Below are 19949 nucleotides of genomic sequence, written 5' to 3'. Positions count from 1 at the left end.
ACGCTATGGGAACCACTGTAGTGTGGCTTTTTCATATGATGCACCATTAATAGTACAGTGATACCTCGGGTTACATACGCTTCAGGTTACATACGCTTCAGGTTACAGACTCCGCTAACCCAGAAATAGTGCTTCAGGTTAAGAACTTTGCTTCAGGATGCAAACAGAAATCGTGCTCCGGCGGCACGGCAGCAGCACAAGGCCCCATTAGCTAAAGTGGTGCTTCAGGTTAAGAACAGTTTCAGGTTAAGACCAGACCTCCAGAACAAATTAAGTATTTAACCCGAGGTACCACTGTACAAAGTTTTTTTGGAGGGGAAGTTCACATGGGAGGAACCAGCTGATGAATATATATCCATTGTATATAAAACACACATACACATCCAGCCTTTAAATATGTATTTGATTTTTGTTTAAATGTATGCAGGTATTGAATTTCTGAAGGGATTTCGAGTAATACTTGAAGAGTTAAAATCAGAGGGAAGACAATGTCAACAGTTGGTCTTAAAAGACCCAAAGCAGCTGAATTCAAGTTATAAATGGACTGTAAGTAGTATATTTTAAGGAAATAGTATTTTTTTAGAAAGTGTTGAATAATTCAGATAAAAAATCCAGAACTATTATTCTATGAGAAACCTATTTGAAGTTAGTGGAGCTTCTTGGTACACGTGACCTTGATTATTAGAACACATTTTCTCTGTTTTTATCAGAGCAGAGCATACTACTCTTTGAAAATTCCCCTGCTTACCTCTTTGCAGCAAGGAAATAGTTCTATGAAGTGCCAGAAGGAAAGTGTATGACTACTTTGCGGGGGGCGGGGGGTGTTTGCTTCTGATCAGAATATTATGCGACAAGCCAAGAGACTTCTAGTTTGTGTTTATACCAAGAACCAGCACTAGAGGCTTTTACAAACTCCTGACTCCCACCAGCCCTAGTTTCTGTAAAATCATGAACCCGCCTGTGCCCTCCTTAAGACAGTAGTTAATTAAGTCATTCGAAAAAGTAAGGGGTCTAGTCCCCTTTTGGTTCCCATGTGCTTCAAAGCACTTGCAAAGAAGAAAGATGGCAAATAAACCTACTTGCACTCAAGTGACCATGCAGCAAGCTTTAAAATACGTTACTGACTGGCTTTAATTTCTGTCTTCTCTTTCTCTCCCCCCCTCCCCCAACCATTTGCAGGGAGTGGAGTCTCAGTCTTTTCTCAATCTGAAATTTGAAACTGACTACTTTGTGAAGGTTGTCCCTTTCCCATCCATTAAGAACGAAAGCAACTACCACCCATTTTTCTTCAGAACTCGGCGTAAGTACATTGGCAATTGTGGCTTTCTGCTTTTAAAGGTACCTGTGTCTTGCGTCTTAAGGAAAGCAGGTAGCAACTTGAAACGCCGAAGTTTCCACTTCCAGCTAAAATCTGCTTCACATAAATTTGGAGGCCTTGGAGAGAAAGATGGGAATGGAAATCAGAGTCAACAATACAGGAAGTGTTAAGAAATGTTTTGATACATTAATAATAAGTTCATTTAATGGCATTCAGATTGCTCTGGCCCTCCCCCCATCTCCCCATGATTGGTTTTAGGAAGGTAAAATAGCATCATAAGGTTGTGCCTCTGCTTGTCACCTATCAGGATGAGATTCAAATGACAATTGCAGCCATCCTGTGAGTAACCTGATTGTCTGAATCCATTTTTTCAAAGCTTCATGCTATAATTGCTTGATGCTACAATTAAGCAATTGTTAAGAGACCCTGGGTTCTGTTTTTCCTCTTCTTCACTTAGTGAGGGTCACATGACTTGCTGGTGTAAAGTAGGTCCTGCTTTTTATATGATGCCCAGCAAATTTATGGAAAACTGCTATATTTGTGTAAGCTATTTGTTGGAATCCTTGACCTGCCTTATTCCAAGGACTCTAGGCAGGTAACAGATAAATAATTCTTTGACATTCTGAAGCCTGTGATATAATGTACCATTTTATAACCCAACCTGGACTCATCAAGGATGAAATGAAGGATGTATACTTATTTGTAAAACCTGAGTTTTAAAGAATCCATTATTGTTTTTTTCCCTTGCTAGCCTGTGAATTGCTACTGCAGCCAGAAAACTTAGCCTGCAAACCTTGTAAGTGGAAATATTTGCTCAGCATTCCTTAAGTGAAGATTGTATAATTAAGAGTTTTTCCTAAAATAGTAATTAATGTTTAAATATCTCTTTCTTGATAGTCTGGAAGCCAAGGAATCTGAACGTTACCCAGCAAGGCTTTAATATGCATGTGTCTTTTGACCATGCACCGCATAATTTTGGATTCAGATATTATTATCTGCACTACAAACTTAAAAACGAAGGACACTTCAAACAGAAGACTTGCAAACAGGTTGGGCTGAGCATGATTTATAACATGGTTCACAATGCTCTGTACATGAAACTGTTATGCATAAAATTCCTGTAGGGACAAGTTTTTGAAAGAGATTCTTTGGACAGTTTCCTTTTTGAGCAGAACAAATAAAAATCTTCCGTACTGGTTGATAGGGATAAATATGTCACATGGTTTCTATATTTGTTCTAGCATTCCAACAGACAAAATTTTACTGTATGAAACAGGGTCCAATGTGCTGGGGCTCAACTATGTTAAAATGTATCGCACAGGTTGATTGATTGTAGTTTAGTGGTGCCCAATGCTTTTTAGCAAATAAATTTGACTAACTGATAGTTAAGTGTTAACAGCTCTGTGCTGGCGGACCTAATTTCCAGCAGAGTTAGGGCACAGTTCCTAAATACAGTTGTACCTTGGAAGTCGAACGGAATCCGTTCCGGAAGTCCATTCGACTTTCAAAATGTTCGGAAACCAAAGTGAATGGCTACAGGAAGCTCCTGCAGCCAATCGGAGGCCATGGAAGCCTTGTCGGATGTTCGGCTTCCAAAAATAGTTTGCAAACCGGAACAGTCACTTCCGGGTTTGTAGCGTTTGGGAGCCAAAACGTTTGAGAACTAAGCTGTTCAAAAACCAAGGTACGACTTGTATAGGAGTTAACATTGGCTGAAGAGCAGTAGGATTCAGCAGAAGCTCCACTATGCTGATGAAATGAAAAACATGCTGCATCTCAACAGGCACACAGAATCTATGCACCCAGCACACTGGTGGAGTGGATGAACGAGAGCAGAGTTATGGGCACCCATTTCAATGGCAAAACAGCTTGCCAGTCCTAGATCTGGTGCCATACTTCTCTCTAAATGGACTGGCCTGTGTGGATTGGCTCCCTCTGTTTGTGGACATCATTTGGCATCAGCAGCAGCATGGCCTCTGATTAGGGAAGAGTGGTAGAATTTCCAGGAACTGTGTTCATGCATCTGTCATTTCGCCCCTCTGTTTTCCAAATTGCATGTTCCCTCCCAGATTGTGTTCTGGATAAAGCAGACCTGCTGCCAGTGTATCTCTTGAGTGTGATGTAATATGAGTGCGGGGTTGCTGTCCTCATCAGTGTACTTAAAGTGAACTTTCTGGGATGAGGTTCACTGATTATTACAGCTGAGTGGAGAATATGCTACATTGCTCCCAGAAATTTCTAACTAGGAAAACCCATTGGGAATGCTCCCACCAAAGTTAAAACATTTTTTGAATGCAATGGTTTTTTCAATAGGATATATTTCACTGGGTGCCCGACTTCTCCATTGAAATCAATGGGATTTGAAAGTGCTCAATATTGCCTGGATCATGCCCACTGTGCAAAACTTGGATCTCTTTCAATCATCCTGTGCCACAACAATGGGATCTTAGCAGTTATTTCTATTCACATTGGATTGATCCACGTAGAATAGGATTTAGACTTTAGTACGCAGGTGGCGCTGTGGGTTAAAGCCTCAGCGCCTAGGGCTTGCCAATCGAAAGGTCGGCGGTTCGAATCCCTGCGGCAGGGTGCGCTCCCGCTGCTCGGTCCCAGCACCTGCCAATCTAGCAGTTTGAAAGCACCTCCGGGTGCAAGTAGATAAATAGGGACCGCTTACCAGCGGGAAGGTAAACGGCGTTTCCGTGTGCGGCTCTGGCTCTGGCCAGAGCAGCGATGTCACGCTGGCCACGTGACCCGGAAGTGTCTCCGGACAGCGCTGGCCCCTGGCCTCTTAAGTGAGATGGGCGCACAACCCCAGAGTCTGTCAAGACTGGCCCGTACGGGCAGGAGTACCTTTACCTTTACCTTTTTACTGCAGCATGCAAAGTACTTGATAGCACAGACATACACCACAGTGTTTTGATCATATATCAGTATACATGCATGTTATTTTTTTGAGAGTGAAAGTTGGGTTTAAATTTTACAAGTGCTCTTGCATTTTTGGGGTGGGGGTAGGAAGTTTTGTTCTGGGGTTTTTTGCAACCTGAGAACAGTAAGCAATGTATCTGGGCTAAGGGTCATTTAAAGTTGTACATATTTCTATTGAATGCTAATGTAAGGTTTTCACCAAAGGCCACAAGAACTGCAATTCTAATTTCCTTGGGTTAAATACTGATTGCTTTCAATCATATGTATTTGTCTTTGGAATCTGCTCCCTTGGGCAGTCTGATGCACTTGGCTCTGAACCAGCTGAGCCAGTCTGTGAGTGCAGCAGAGTTCTCATTTGACTCTGGGAAGGAACTCAGTCCTCTGTTCACTATTGGATTTTAGGTCATGGGCTCTGATTTCTTAATGTGAGACATTAAGTGGTTGGGAAAACCCAGCCAGGGGTGGGGTAAAAATAATAAATATTCATTCATTCATTCATTCATTCATTCATTCATTTGATCAATGACTCCAAAGTCTTTGGGCTTAATAACATTGTTCTGTGTTTGCCTTTATTTGTACTGGATGAATTTCCGATGCAGTATGAATTTCCAAATTGACTACTTTTTAATGGGAGTGCACCTTCTGCTTAGCATTCAAACGCATACAAATGACTTACAAGAAAACAATTTATTTCATATCTCTGTAGGAAAAAAATACAGATGTCACAAGCTGTATTCTTCAGAATGTCTCACCAGGAGATTATATAATAGAGGTAATGCAATTATTTGTAGTCTGAGAAGTTGGGGCTCACAGAAATTATTCTCCTTCAAAATTAAAGGTGTCAGCATTCTGCATCTCCTTTGAAGCTGGGAATGTAGTTAGACAATGCTACATCATTACATTACTGCCATGGTGAAAAGGTTGCTTATTTGCAAATAGAAGAGGGGTGGCAGCTTGAAATCAAGCTATCTTTGTAACTCTTGATCCAAAGAAGAGTTTTAAACCTTGATTCTTATCTTATTAACACTAACATTATTTGTGGGTTGGAGAGACTCTTCAACATGTTTGAAGTCCCCCCCCCCAAACATGTCTAATTAATTTCATAGCTCTAATTTGTGTTGTTGTTGTTTTAAAAAAGCCAGACTGGTTCATTCATGTTTTCAGTGTGTAGTTGCTCTTTGTTTACTGGATTCTTCAGAGTTGATTCTGTGAAATCAATTCTATTAAAAAGCATTGTGTTTGAGGCAATACTAAGCTTCTGTATTTGATGCTAAAGGACTCATTCACACAGGCAAGTCATCACTTTTATTCATCAAATGAATAAAAAGTGTACACAATTCTTATTTTACCATTAACATCACTTTTTTCTTGACTCATGGGTACTTAGTAGTGATTTGTAATATCTCTAAAAATAGATTTTGTTATAAAGCATTTAAAATTTCTTTCTCCTCTCTCCCTTTTTTTAAAAGCTGGTTGACGATACCAATACAACAAGGAAAACAATGCATTATGCATTAAAACCAGGTATGATATATTTCTACTTGAAAGAGATGTTAATTTGCCATTTCCATCTGAAGAATAATTCTTAATCTCCAGTTAACTCCCAGTTAAGGTTAAAAGTTATGAGCCAGCTCTACACTGACCTTTTGCTCTGAAAGTTCTTACAGCTGTGGTCTTTCTCCATAGATCACTTGAAAATTGCTGAGGTGGACCACTTAATGATTATTCCGCCTGTTGCAGCAGTTGTAATGTGCTGTGCTTAAATGCTATATGATGTTTAATTTTATTGTAATGGCTTCTTTTTATTTCTTATATTGTATTTTTGCTGCTTCCTTTATTTCTTATATTGTATTTACAGTTTGGATTCCATAGAATTCTGATTGGTTTTTCACAGACATGCCGCAGACCACCTGAATGAAGCTTGTGGTGGTCTGCAGACCTCAGTTTGGGAACCTCTGCATTACATCACAAGAAGAGGGCAGAGGCCCTTTCTCTCTTGTCAGTGCTGTACCCTGTGTAATGGGTTATCCACATGACGTTAAATAGTGCGAAGCATGTTTGAGGTTGGGTTGTTCTACAAGGCGGAGTTTGTACAGCTCCGTAGCCATAGGCAAGTAATTGGGATGATGCGAGTTGTAGTGCAGTCTAACAACATCCAGAGGGCACCCTGTTGGCTGCCACTGGTGTATCACACTCTACTGTGTGCTAGTTTCCCTGGATTGATGGTGAATTCTATCATTGTGATAATTGATGGAAATATATATAGGGTGGAGGAATTTTTGCAATAGCGTCCCCCCATACCAATTACATAGAAATGGGAGAGTGGCCCTCTATTTCTGATGCATGCACTACAGTGGACTTAATAGAAACGAACAACATACTGCAAATATATGATTTAATATAGCAGTATTGCAAAAAAAAAAAAAAAAAGAAGCCATTTAGGTAGTGTAGGCTTGCCAGCAATGACAGTAGGAAGATGAGATTGTTAAGAATATCACAATTTGAGAAGAGCTAATTTATTGGTTTTCCTCTACTTTTCAAAGTGCATTCCCCATGGGCCGGGCCAATAAGAGCAATAGCCATTACAGTTCCATTGGTTGTTGTCTCTGCATTTGCAACACTTTTCACAGTGATGTGCCGCAAAAAGCAGCAAGGTATGTATTTTTCCACAGGATGAATTATAAGAGGGAAATGTCTATAGCAGTGCTAACATTGGAAGGAAACATATTTGTTTCTAAAGCTGGATTCTGTTGTTAGAAGTGCTCTGGATAGCTCTGTAGATGGAGCATGTGACTCTTAATTTCAGGGTTTGAGCCCCAAAGTGGGTGAAAGATTCTTGCATTGCAGGCGGTTGAACTGCCCTGACACTTACAGATATAGGGCAGTATACAAATTTAATAAATTTAATAAATAAAATAGATGACCCTCGTGGTCCCTTCCAACTCTGCAAGTCTGTGATCCTCCTTCAGCCCTGTTTTGCTGCTGGAATCTCCAGCCTAACTGTAACCCTACATTGAGATTAACTTGCTCTTGCTCAGCAAACCCTAGCCTTATCTTTGGGTGGTGAAATTTCCATTCAGCAAGGGGTGACACAGCTGTGACCTTTACCCAGAGGTGTGCCTTATCTCCTGCAACTCCTCCAGTCAATCTTAGCAGTACTTGTAGTTTGGTATGTAGCTCCTGGGTCATGTGGTCCCTTTAGGGTTGCCATATCTTGAAGAGTAAAAGAGGATAGCCTGAGCCACTGCCAGCCCAAGCCAGGGAAAGGGGCACAAGGGGCTGCCGCCATGTCCGTGTGCCTCTTTCACCGGCTTGGGCTAGCAGCAGCAGCAGCATGCAGAGCAGCCTGTGCCCAAGCCAAATAAATAAACAAATAAATAAATCCCCCCCAAACCCAAACAGTTCCTTTAAAATGTAAAAATTTCCCCTAGATGGGCATGTTGGCCCCCATAAATAGGACATGTCTGGGATTTCCCAGACATCTGCGTAGGTCCCTTGGCCTCAGCAATGACTGAAGTTTGTCTAGGCTTAGTCCAGGGGTCAGTAAGGTTTACCTTGCCTGGGCTGGTTCACTCCAGCGGAGATCCCTTCATGAGCATGCGCGCCCATGATTTCCTGCATCTGCACAGACATGATTTCCGGTGTCTGCGTCTGTGCAGATGCGATTTCCGGCATCTGTGTCTGCACAGACGCGATTTCCAGCACCACGAAAGCAAGTCCCCGTGCCGCACAGTGCCAGTTTAGCACAGTGCGCGGGGACTCGCTGAGCGGGTGGCTCAGTTCGGGTACGGCTTGTGGGCTGGTTAAATGATTCCCATGGGCCACTTGTGGCCCGTGGGCCTTAGATTGCGACCCCTGGCTTAGTCCTTGGGGTGGAGGCTGGGAAAAGCTAGGGTTGCACCATCACCAGAGCCCTTCTACAGGCTGTGCCCAGAGTTAAATTGCTTGCATTGCTAGAGTTAATTTTTTTGGACTTTGCTGCTTGACACACTGGTGGTACTTTTCTAATGTTTAGGATGAGACTCTGCGTTTGCGCTATATGGGCTACAGGACTAGCCCATGGCATCTTGCTGCCCGAGGTGGAAAAGCAAATGCCTTTTCAAAACACCCTGAAAGCTGCCTCATGGTGTCTAATGACAGGGCTAATCCTGATCAGCTGTAGCATGTAGAGGATGACAGTAATCTGCACCTGCAGAGAGTTGTTTGTGCGTGTCTGTTAGACCCAAATGTTCCCATTAGCAGCTCTCCAGTGGCATAGTCAGTGAGCATTCATTTAACAGGCAAGCAGTAAGGACTTCCAACTATGTCAAATGGCTGAAGAGGATTTGGTTTTAAGGTGTCTGTAGTTGGAAGGGAAAATGGAATATTTTGGGAAATTAAGACAAATGTATCAACTGCTAAAGTTCAAAGCTGAAGCAGGAAAAAAAATGGCAGCGCTTGTATGTATGTAGCTAGTAAAATGCTTTACTTTTTGTTTCAATTTAGAAAATATCTATTCCCATTTAGATGAGGAGAGTTCAGAATCTTCAACCTATTCTGCTGCCCTCCATGTGGAAAGGCAACGACCTCGGCCCAAAGTGTTCATCTGTTATTCCAATAAAGATTGTCAGAAGCACATTAATGTCATCCAGTGCTTTGCCTATTTCCTCCAGGACTTCTGTGGTTGTGAGGTAAACTCTTTGTAGCTGCTGCCAGTGCTTTGCATTTACTTGTGTGGGCCTGTACAGGTCATGCAAATAGCATGAGCCTCATAATGGCTGATTCTATAAGTTGCCTAGCCATGAAACAATTATTGGTGGACCATGAAATTTTTTTTTTTTAAAGGGGAAAAAAATACTGATGAAATGTTGGTTCCATAAAGCCCTGGAATCCTAATCCTATCTCTTAATACACTATTGGTTCAGGCAGTCTTCATTGTAAGGGTTGGACTAGATCAGGGGTCGACAAACTAAGGCACGCAAACCGTGTGGACCCTGCCACCTGCTTGGTCAGTCCCCGTGCTAAACCTGTGCAGCACGGAGGCTTCGCTGTGTGGGGAATGACTTCTGCGACATGACGCGGCTTCTGATTGGCTGCAGGAAGCTCCTGCAGCCAATCAGAAGCCGCTGGTGCCTCTGGGCGGGTGGTGATGCTGGCGCAGCCTCCACACTGACACCGCTTCCTTCCCCTCTGCTCTTCCTGCTCAGCCACTTCCTCCTGCTCAGCTGCCTCAGTGGGAAGGAAGGGGTGGCGCCCAGAAGTGGCCGAGCGGGAAGAGCTGAGCGGGAGGAAGCGGCAGCAGTGCAGAGGCTGCCTCCACTGCCCAGGCTAGCGGCATGGGCTCTGCACCCCGCCAAAACAGAGGATGCCACTGACGCTGCTGAAGACGAGGTGGTGGTGGCATGAGTGGTGGCGGCAGGGGTTCCTTTCGTGAGGGGGGGTGCTTTTGGGAGAGGGTGGGTCCGGCCCCCCACAAGGTTTGAGGGACAGTGGACTGGCCCCTTCCTGAAAAAGTTTGCTGACCCCTGGACTAGATGACCCTTAGGCTCTCTTCCAACCCCATAATTCTGTTTTTCTCTCTCACTCTTTTAATATTCGAAAATTTGTACTTTAAATAGCTAGATTTGGCAAAAAGTGAGTGGGTGGAATTAGCCTGCAGGAGTCATTTAGAGTTGTCTTTGTTCAGTGTTAATCCTGTCTCTGTGAGGTTTAAATTAATTGGTGTTTGTATGAATTTAAATGCTGATTTATTTTTTGCATAGAGATTTATACAGCATGTCTGACCTCTAGTGGTCAAATCTTTGTAAAAGTCATTGCCTGTATTCTGCTTTAGTTTCTTTTCAGGAGGGCTAAATCATACCCAGAGTAGACCCACTGAATTCAATATCCATTTATTTAACTAGTCTACTCTGGGTATGACTTGGTTGGATACAAACCATATTTATTTAGAAAGGGTACCATTTTTTTTTAAAGGTACAAATTAATGCTCAAGTGCCTTAGCCCCATCCATCAGATCTTGTGTGCATGAAAATTTCACGTCAGTATTGGGGACAGTTCAACACAAATACCTTTGACATATGCACTTACTGTCATGGAGCTCCAAGTGTGTATTACAGTGGCTTCTGTAATTAAGCTGCTGCTTTTTGTGTAACTAAACATCTATATTCTTGGGTGGGGGTTATAATGTAGGATTGAGGCAAGTAAACCAACCTTGCATTTTACAGTTCATGCATAATAAACTGGATTGTGTGTGCAGTGTACGTTCACATGCATACACACACACACCTATTATCTTGAAATTATTAACCTTCAAAAAATAATAATCTCAAAGTATGAACTTCTTAGACAAACCTATAATGCGGTGATGGAGAACCTGTAGCCCTCCATATGCAGTTGGACTACAGCTCCCATCAGCCCTACCCAGCATGTCCAACGGTCAGGGATGATGGAAGTTGTAGTCCAGCAGCATCTTGAGATCTACAAATTCTCCATCCCTACTTTTGAAGGTCTGTGCATAAAGCCACATACAAGTCACTGAGCATAACTAATACATGTTTAGTAAATGTCAGTCCATTAGATGATGGTTTTAATAATATTTTTTCTAGGTTTCTTTAGACTTATGGGAAGATCTGAGGATTTGTAAAGAAGGGCAAAAAGAGTGGCTTCATCGAAAAATCAACGAGTCCCAGTATATTATCATTGTGTGTTCCAAAGGAATGAAATACTTTGTGGAGAAAAAGAACTGGAAGCATAAGGGACCCAAGGAGAAGGATGCTGCAAAGGGAGAACTGTTTCTGGTCGCTGTAGCTATAATAGCAGAGAAGCTGCGCCATGCAAAACAGAACTCACATGACCTCTGCAAGTTCATTGCTGTCTACTTTGATTACTCCTGTGAGGGTGATGTTCCTGGTATTCTGGATTTAACTACAAAGTACAAACTCATGGATAACCTGCCTCAGCTTTACTCCCATTTACAGTCCAGAGATCTTAGCCTTCATGATTCAGAATTGTATCCTGTACACATCAGCAAAAGGAATTATTTCAGGAGCAAATCTGGGCGGTCTCTTTATGTCGCCATTTGCAACATGCACCAGTATATTGACCAGGAGCCAGACTGGTTTGAAAAGCAGTTTGTTCCCTTCCGCCCACCTCCTTTACATTACCAAGAGCCAGTGATGGAAAAATTCGACTCTGGGTTGGTACTAAATGACTTAGTCGCTAAACAAGTGACTGATGGGGATTTCTTCCTGAAAGCAGATGCAAATATTGTTCTACCTTTGAATTCAGACTCTCATTGTGTGATGCAACATTTTAATCTTGGCGAGGACAGAGACTCTCAGGACATTCAGAATAGTAGCTGCATTCTTCAGCCATTGCTACATGTCGTAAAGGCTGCCAATCTCCCAGATATGCCCAGGGACTCTGGGATTTATGATTCTTCTGTTCCTTCATCTGAATTATCACTCCCTTTAATGGAAGGACTCATAGCAGACCAAATTGAAACCTGTTCCATTGCAGAGAGCGTCTCCTCATCATCAGGACTGGGTAAGATGGAACAGAGAGTGAACTACACTCAAGTTACAGTCTAAACATTTATATAACTGGACATTTGAGTAGAATAATGCTCCTTCTTCATCTGCTGTTCAACAATATAGCACCAAATTTTAGTTGTGAGCAATGAAGAATTAGCAGGATAGTTCAGTTGGTTAGGGCATGGTGCTGACAACACCATGTATTGGGACAACAGCTGTAAGGGACAGCTGTATATTCCTGCATTGCAGGGGCTTGGACTAGATGATTATCAGGGTCCCTTCCAACTTGTATGATTCTGTGTGGTAATTAGAAAAACATATCAGCAAGTAGCAGGAGGTTTTGGGATGCTAGGGACCAAAAATAAACTTTAAATTCTCCACTGGATTCCATATTTACTTCAACTCTGCCCCCCCCCCCTATAAGTTGGGTGTGGCTGTTTCTTGCTTTTAGACTTCATTCTTGCTTAAAATTTACACTGGGTTAGGCTTTTCTGTGGTGAGCTTTTCACAGACTTTTGTGCAGCTCTGATTAATCTTGTTATTGGTTTTTTCACCTATCAGAACTGATCCCTGTGATTTTTTACACAGAACTAGCCTTTTCACAGCTTTGGTCTACAGACAGCTTTGAATAAGTTTTGTATGCTACTTCTCCTTTTGTCTTACTTTATTTATCCCTCCAAAGTTCAGACCCCACCTCTCCATTTTTACATATTATCCTAAATTTCCTCCTTTCCTCTCCTATGCAACCCCTTCTGCAAAGAGTCAGAAGGATCTTCCAGAACAGATTCTGAGGGTGTGTGGGGAGAAAAAGGGGAAGTCTTGTTGCACAAATGGAAATCCACATGTACAGAACTGGATACAGCATTCAAAATAGAAAAAGCCATTAGGATCTTTCCCACGGGGCAGTTGGTGGTAGATCACAGGGCAGGGGAAAGAAGGATCAGGGAAAGTCTGGTCTTTTCCTCCCTCCCTTTCTTTTCCTTGAATTGTTTTGGGACTCAGAGCTTGTTTGCATGTTTTCTACATGTTGTATTTTACTGTATTTTGAAATGAAGTTGAAACTAATTGGATAGCTGGACATTTTCTACATTTTTCGTTGCAGGAGAAGAAGAACCTCCTTTGCTTGCTGCCACCAAATCCTTAGTGCCTGGAATATGTAAAGCAGAACTTCACTGCCATATCCGCACTGAAGAACTGCAGGCGATCGCACCTTTATAACACACTGCAAGATTGTTACGCATTGCCACTTTATCATCGACAACCTCTGTGTATGCATTAATCTCTGCGTTATCACAGCCACTTGACTTACTTGAAGGAAAATACACTTTCCTAGCAGATTATCTGTTGCTCCCCAGGAGAGTTTATGGCCAGTATATTTTTATACATAGTTCTTTTTTAAAAAATAAAATAAAGTATTTTCTGCTTTGATACTGTAACAGCTAAGATTTTTTTTATTAAAAAAAAGTTATTCCTAGAACCAGACTCATGATCAAGTTATATATACAGAAACTGAACATGTCTACTTTCTGAAATATGTATTTTGAAGTACAAAATGAGTTGCCAGTAATGTCTGGCACTCTGATAATTCAGTGCATTATCTTATATATGCTTCTGGCTCTTAAATACTAAAGTACTTTCTACAATAATAAGTCTGCAGCAGGAATTGGGGGATGGAAGGGCAGAATTCAGTGTTAAAATGCCAAAGACTAGTTCTATAAAGGATAGACTTTATTAAAAAAAAAAAAAGAAATCTCTCATTTTTTTCGTTCATGTTTATCTGCCCCATTGTGTTTTGGTAGAAAATTAAAACATGTCACATTTTTTGTGTCTTATGTTAACCTGTGGACATATTTATGTTAACCTTTATTTTGCCATTTCAGTTTGAGAATAGTTTACATTCAAACTCAATTATGTTTACTAGTTCTCTTCAGGCTTTCATTTTAGGATTAATTATTTGTTGTTTAGGGAAATTTGAATCTCTGCAAATGTTCTTAGTTGAGCCTGTAAACACTAAAATGCTATGAATAGTCCAGTAAAACCATTAGGCTTTGAGGAAGGGGGAAACTATAAGCAATTGTTATAAAGCCAAACCTTTGCTTTATGCAACTGACAGTGTCCTTAACATCATACTAAAAATCCAGGAAATCTTAATGAAGGGGAAGTCTTGTTGACCTCCATTTTACACTGGTGCCATGGATTTGTTACATATATAATTGTTCATGCATATATACATTATTTTCCCCATTTGTTTGGTATTTTTAAAAGACGCAAATGTATTAAGCATATACTTTTTTTTAAACAAGTTGTATGTGCAGCAGCAGCACAACAACAAAAATACAAGTGCTTAACAGTCAAATGTATGGAAAAAATCTGGATGTGCATGCGAATTTAATATTCAGAGTCTTTGGAATCATTAAGCAAAGTCCATTGAGAGATAGCTTTTGCAAATTGTATTAAATGTATTGATCACAATTGCCCTAAAACTGTTTTAGTCTAAGGTAGGTTAGTGTTTAATTGCAATAACTACATCAAGTTTAGTAAGCAATTCTGTTGATGTTATTCTGAAATGAAAACTTTATTGAATGGTTTAAACATGAGAGGATATTTTGCTGAAGAATCACTGCCGTAAATAATGGTATTTCTGCCCAAGGTAACCATGCTAATTTTTTAAAAAAACTTTGCACTGCCTGCCATGGTTGATATTCTGTTGCCTGCTCCTTTCTGTTTGTGTGCTAACCAGCTGGAAAGCTAGCCTGTGTATCCTGATTACTTGAAAGTTCATACAGCAGGTGCCCCATAATACTTTTCGTTCCACAACAATCAAGGCACTTCTGTCTGGCAGCTTTCCCTTAATTTCAAAGTAAAATGTGTTCAGTGATTTTTTTAAAAATTTAAAGACAAGTGGCAAACTTGGCAAACTAGGATAGCAAAACACATAATAAAATTTTTGAATGGAAGGTCCAACTAGATGATGCAGCAGCTAGAACATTGGGTGCCTGCGAACAGATACAAAGAAGGTGCTTTATTCTCAACAATTAGTGTTGCCTCTGCACATGCTGTTCCTCTCAAAGCACTCCCCCACCAGTCCCCCCCCCCCAGTTGGCTCCAAGATCAGAAGCAAACTCCACTTGGAGAGAGGGGAGTGTAAAATGGGGAAAGGGTTCAGAAAATGCCATATCTAGTTAAGTAGAGAACTCCCCCCCCCCCATGTTTTTAGACTACAACAGCCCCATCTAGGGTGGCCAATTGTCAGGGATGAATGGAATTGTAGTTCAGCAACAAGTTACTAACACTTGCCCTAAATTAATTATTTGAATTCTTCAGATTTTCAATTCAGTCACAGATTTGGCAGTTTTTCCTTACAGATGTCAAGTTTTCAGACACTTGAAGGATAAATTTCAATTTGATGTGGTTGGCTTGTGTATTTTCAGGTGGTGAATTTTTTTTATGTGCTTGTAAGCCTGAAAGAGCAAGAAGTAAATGCCTAAGCATTGCCTATAACTGCTTTGATCTTTCGCCAGACTTCAGAGTTCTCTTCTGCTGTTTTGTTTGTTCTAAATCATTTTTTCCAGAACCAGCAGTGTGAAAAAGGTGATATCGCAGCCAGCTTGCCATTCCTCTTTTGTACAGTTCTTTTATTCTGACACAGGTGATTGATAACAACCACCAATTATTTCCCCGTAACCCAAAGTAGATAACTTCTTACTTAGGGACAAAGAACAGCCATAAAAATAGGTAGAGCATCTATATGGTGGGAAAGAAATTGCAACAGTGGTATCAGCGAACTCTTCCTACAAGTTCTTATGTCAAGGCATGATCGTATACTTTATTTTTTTATAGTACTTTTAGGGGGTGGGTTCTTAACTCTTTTGCAGCCAACTACTTTTCCATTGTAACCCCCACCCAGCCTTTTTCTCTCTCCCATGGAGCCTTGAGATCAGTGTTTATGGAGAGAAGCATGCAGGGATTTAATGACTCTCTTTTTCCAAGCTTCTCTTTTCCAAAATAAGAACTCTCCCAACAACTGCTTTCGTGCATTTGCATCTAGCATCAGTGGCCAGAAAAGAAGCCCTTTTGTTAGACAGTTGTTTTGAGTAGAAATGGGTCTCATCAGTAGGTAAACCATCCCACTCCCTCCTGCTGTATGATAGGAAGTTGCCTGCCTTTTGCCATGGGAAGTAAACAAAAACTAAATAGCAACTTATTTTAGGTTCGCCATATTTCAAAAAGTGAAAGAAAATGGGAGTTTTTGGACTATTTTTAAGGAAAATAGCCAAAAATGACAATGCAGACATGGCTTGCCATACGTCCGGATTTTCCCGGACAGTTTTGAGATTTCTGCCTGGACACTGCTTCCGGCTCCAGTATTCTGGATATGTCTGGGAAATTCCGGACGTATGACAACCCTAACTTATTTTCTCTGCTGATTGAAAACAGCAGTAGGACTGAAAAAAGAAAAGGTTTGCAAGACTGTGGAGCAAACACATTTGAGACGAAGGCTAATTGCCTTTAATGTAATGTATGTGCATACTAGACATAACTTCAGTGCAAAATGATGCATTCTCTATTCTGTTTTGGATGGTGGCTGTCAGGGCAGTTACCCACAGGTAGCAAAGAGCAAGCTCAGGGGCAAAGCAAATCAGTTCAAGGATATTTTTTTCTTCTCATCCTCTTTCTCCATATGCTTTGGCTTTCCCATGAGAAGAAGCTTTTCTGACTTCAGTGGGATGTGCTTTTGCTTGTTGATTCTTCTAAGTAAGTCGTTCCACTCTGGCTAACTTCTCACTAAATTGGTTTAAAAAAAAACAAAAAACCAGCAAGCAAAAGACAGTCCATGAAAAGCCCAAGAGATGATGTTCTCCTACAAAATATTTATCCATGCCTTTAGTTGAGTTTTGCCCTTTTACTCGTAATTATTCATCTCAAAATTGAAATTGTACCCAAGGAAATTTGACTGGTGAACTTTTGACAAAGAACAAATTTACTTGGAATTAATCTTGTGGAAGGTTCATTAAAACTTGTGGCCCGTTGTAAATTCTGCTAATTCCAATGAGACTTGCACTAGAGGAACTTGTGGTGGATTATGCCAAAAGTTGACTACTCAGCACAGAAAACAAAAGAGCTGGTCCACCCCACACACTAAACCATGACTTATCACAGTGTGTGTGAACTAGAATGAACCCACGTGAGCTTCAGGCTTGCACATACACACCCTTTTGCATTGTTGGAAGGAGGAGTTTTGAAGCTTTGACTTCTGCTTTTAGTTTGTCATGTTCTCAGGACCAACAGACTACGGTTAACATTAATCTATGGCTATTTTTAAAAAGGCCTTCAGAAGCAGCAGTTTGGAGTTGGCTTTTAAGTACAGTCGTACCTCGGCTCCCAAGAAGAAGAGAAGAAGAGTTTGGATTTGATATCCTGCCTTTCACTCCCTTTAAGGAGTCTCAAAGCGGCTAACATTCTCCTTTCTCTTCCTCCCCCACAACAAACACTCTGTGAGGTGAGTGGGGCTGAGAGACTTCAAAGTGTGACTAGCCCAAGGTCACTCAGCAGCTGCATGTGGAGGAGCGGAGACGCGAACCCGGTTCCCCAGATTACGAGACTACCGCTCTTAACCACTACACCACACTGGCTCTCAAATGCCTTGGGAGTTGAATGTTTCAGCTCCCAAATGATTGAAACCCAGAAGTGAGTATTCCAGTTTTCGAACATTCTTTTGGAAGCTGAACGTTCTTTTGGGAGCTTCCTGCAGCCAATCAGAAGCCACACTTTGGTTGCCGAATGTTTTGGTAGTCAAACAGACTTCCGAAACGGATTCTGTTCGACTTCCGAGATACAACTGTATAGCAGAGTTAATGTTAACTACAGTTTGTTGGTCCAGACAATATATAGCTAACTGAAAGCAGAAAAAACACTTCCAACCTTCTCATGGCTCTCTCAGAGAAGAACATAGGAGTTAGAAGGGCACAAGTCCAAGGCTAGCTCAAGTGTATTCCAGGTTGTGCAGATGTGACCATTGGGTATGAGTCAGTTAGGCACTTTTAACTTCAAGAGGAGCATGTTAAACATGTGCTCCCACTCCAACCCAGTAAGGTTTGCAACAAAAACTCTTGTATGCCAAAAATGTTAATGTACATTTTAGGGGATAGGTTACTATTTTTTGTTGTGTTGTTGCTACAGACTGAAGTTTGTCAAATGGTAACATAATCCCTTATGTGTTCTGGGTTGTTTTTTTTTTTTTTTAGATTACACAAATGCAGAGTTACAATAATTGTTAATGTTTATAATTCTTATTTTGTTTGTTAATTGAAAACTGCAAGATGTATCTACATGTGTCAACACTTCAGTAAATGTAGCAGTTTTCATGTTTATGTACATGAATATAAGCTCTTGACGGTAGCTGATAATTGGATAAATTTAGTTTTTATGTTGCTATATTTTAGATATTAACACCAGAATAAAATGTCACAAAGTTCATCCTGTGTTTCTTGCATTTTTATATTAGATTTATATGCATGTGTATTTTTAACTATTTGATCTTTTTTTAGCATTACAACAGTGTTTATGTTGCATACTGTTGCATCTCCTTGATATGACATAAATAAAATACATTCTGTTTATAAACATTATTTCCTTGGCACTTGTGCAAATGAAACTTGTGCAAGTAAAATGGGAGAAAATGTTGAAGAGCTTAATAAATGTTCTCCGTATTTATGCTAATAATTACTAAGGCGAGCCCAATTCAAGTTTTGTTCCAAGTGGGTGACAAAACGTACTGCAGCAAACAAGGTGATAAGTCATTTTTCATAATTTTTTTATTTTCTTACATTTCTGTCTAACCTTTCTCCCACTATGGAATCCAAGGTGGTATACATGTGGTTTGCAGGCAGTCATCCTTCCAGGCACTGACCAGAACCAGATCTGCTTAGCTTCAGCAAGGTAGTGACTTCATGAGCTTTCAGACTGTATACCCTGGGACCTTGGCAAAACTTCACTTAGTAGACTATTTATGACTTGTAATATATCTGCTTACTGGCACATTGCAGACATGTGTGTTTTATGCACAATTAAAGGTGCTGGGTTTTGACATGCAAAGCCCATACACCAAGCCAAAACTCAACAACCAGTGGCAGATCTGGTCTCAGCAACCTGGTTGCTGCTGAACAGAGAGGCAAAACAAATAGCAAGTTGTTCAAGTGGAGAATCCTGTCTGATGGTTCGCCTGCACCTCAGCTGAGAAAATTCAACTAGAAGGAGGGGGTGACAAGTAACAACTAATAGGGGGAACTGTTAAGAAAGGTCAGACCAGATCTTACTTCAGCCACAAACTCCTTTTGCAGGAGGCATTTGAAACGGAGATTGCCGGGGGTGGGGGTGATGTAAACGGCAGTGGGGGTTGCATTTGGCAAGGGTTCTGGGATGAAGCAGCAAAAAGTGGGGAGAACTGCATGTGTGCTGGCTGGGAGGCTGCACACAAAGACCAGGAGGATGACTTAGGCTTCTGGACAAATTAATGGAGGAAAAGCCAATCATGGAGGTAAAGCTTAGCAGCGGCTACTAGCCACAATGGCCTTGTTCTGCCTCTGCGATTGGAAACAGTAATACTTTTGACTACCAGTTGCTGGACTTTCCACTCGTGCTCATCTCCTCCTTCTGGGCTTCCCATAGGTATCTGGTTGGCCACTGTGAGAACAGAGTGATGCAATAGGCTTCTCTTATGTTATTATATTTGAAAGTATCTAATATGCTACACTACAAAATCTGTCAACTCACTCATGAAAATGTGCTCTTGTATGCGATCTCTCTCTCTCTCTCCCTTCCATCCTGATTCAACTGGGTTGCTTGTTGCTAACGGTCTACATCGGGGAGAGCCAACATGGTGACCTCCAGATATTATTGAACTACAGCTCCCGTCATTCCCAGCCAGCATGATCACTCATAAAGGATCATGGGAGTTGCAGTCAAACAACACATTGGTTGCACCTGGTGTACAGAATGACTTGCTGCAGTATGACTTTAACCTGGATAAAACTCTTATTTATTTGATTCACCATAGATCGTTTTTAAGTTTCTACCTTTTTGTAAAGCAAATAATTAGATGTCAGGGAGAAAGGAGAGAGGCATGCAAAGTACCTGTTAGAAAGAGTTTAGGCTGTCTCCTGGGCAATGTGAATAACAAGCTGCTTCACATA

General features: G+C 41.1%; 1 protein-coding gene and 2 long non-coding RNA genes across 4 annotated transcripts in view; 1 reads left to right on the top strand and 2 right to left on the bottom strand.

Moving 5' to 3' along the window:
- The window catches only part of IL17RD (interleukin 17 receptor D), a 53233-nt gene extending 40040 nt beyond the window's left edge, over positions 1-13193 (top strand). The window contains exons 4-13 of one of the 2 annotated variants that reach the window (XM_079965020.1): positions 428-546; positions 1180-1300; positions 2070-2114; positions 2216-2367; positions 4953-5018; positions 5716-5770; positions 6790-6900; positions 8753-8916; positions 10831-11770; positions 12860-13193. In XM_079965020.1, the coding sequence (XP_079821146.1) occupies positions 428-546; positions 1180-1300; positions 2070-2114; positions 2216-2367; positions 4953-5018; positions 5716-5770; positions 6790-6900; positions 8753-8916; positions 10831-11770; positions 12860-12975 (1889 nt within the window). In that variant the 3' untranslated portion in view covers positions 12976-13193. Of the gene's footprint in view, positions 1-427; positions 547-1179; positions 1301-2069; positions 2115-2215; positions 2368-4952; positions 5019-5715; positions 5771-6789; positions 6901-8731; positions 8917-10830; positions 11771-12859 lie in introns of both variants that reach the window. The other variant, XM_079965019.1, reaches the window with a different exon arrangement.
- The window catches only part of LOC307209740, a 33961-nt gene that overhangs the window by 13664 nt on the left and 348 nt on the right, over positions 1-19949 (bottom strand). Inside the window, exon 2 of the long non-coding RNA XR_013835738.1 lies at positions 1343-1434. This is a non-coding gene — a long non-coding RNA (uncharacterized lncRNA). The remainder of the gene's footprint in view (positions 1-1342; positions 1435-19949) is intronic.
- LOC307209718 lies at positions 14314-19944 on the bottom strand. Its single transcript, XR_013835713.1, has 2 exons — positions 17385-19944; positions 14314-17131 (listed from the first exon to the last, which is right to left on the bottom strand). It is a non-coding gene; the product is annotated as an uncharacterized lncRNA (long non-coding RNA).

Source organism: Podarcis cretensis, assembly GCF_951804945.1.
Source record: "Podarcis cretensis genome assembly, chromosome: 2".
NCBI lineage: Eukaryota > Metazoa > Chordata > Lepidosauria > Squamata > Lacertidae > Podarcis > Podarcis cretensis.
This window is presented reverse-complemented; position numbering and strand designations above follow the sequence as displayed.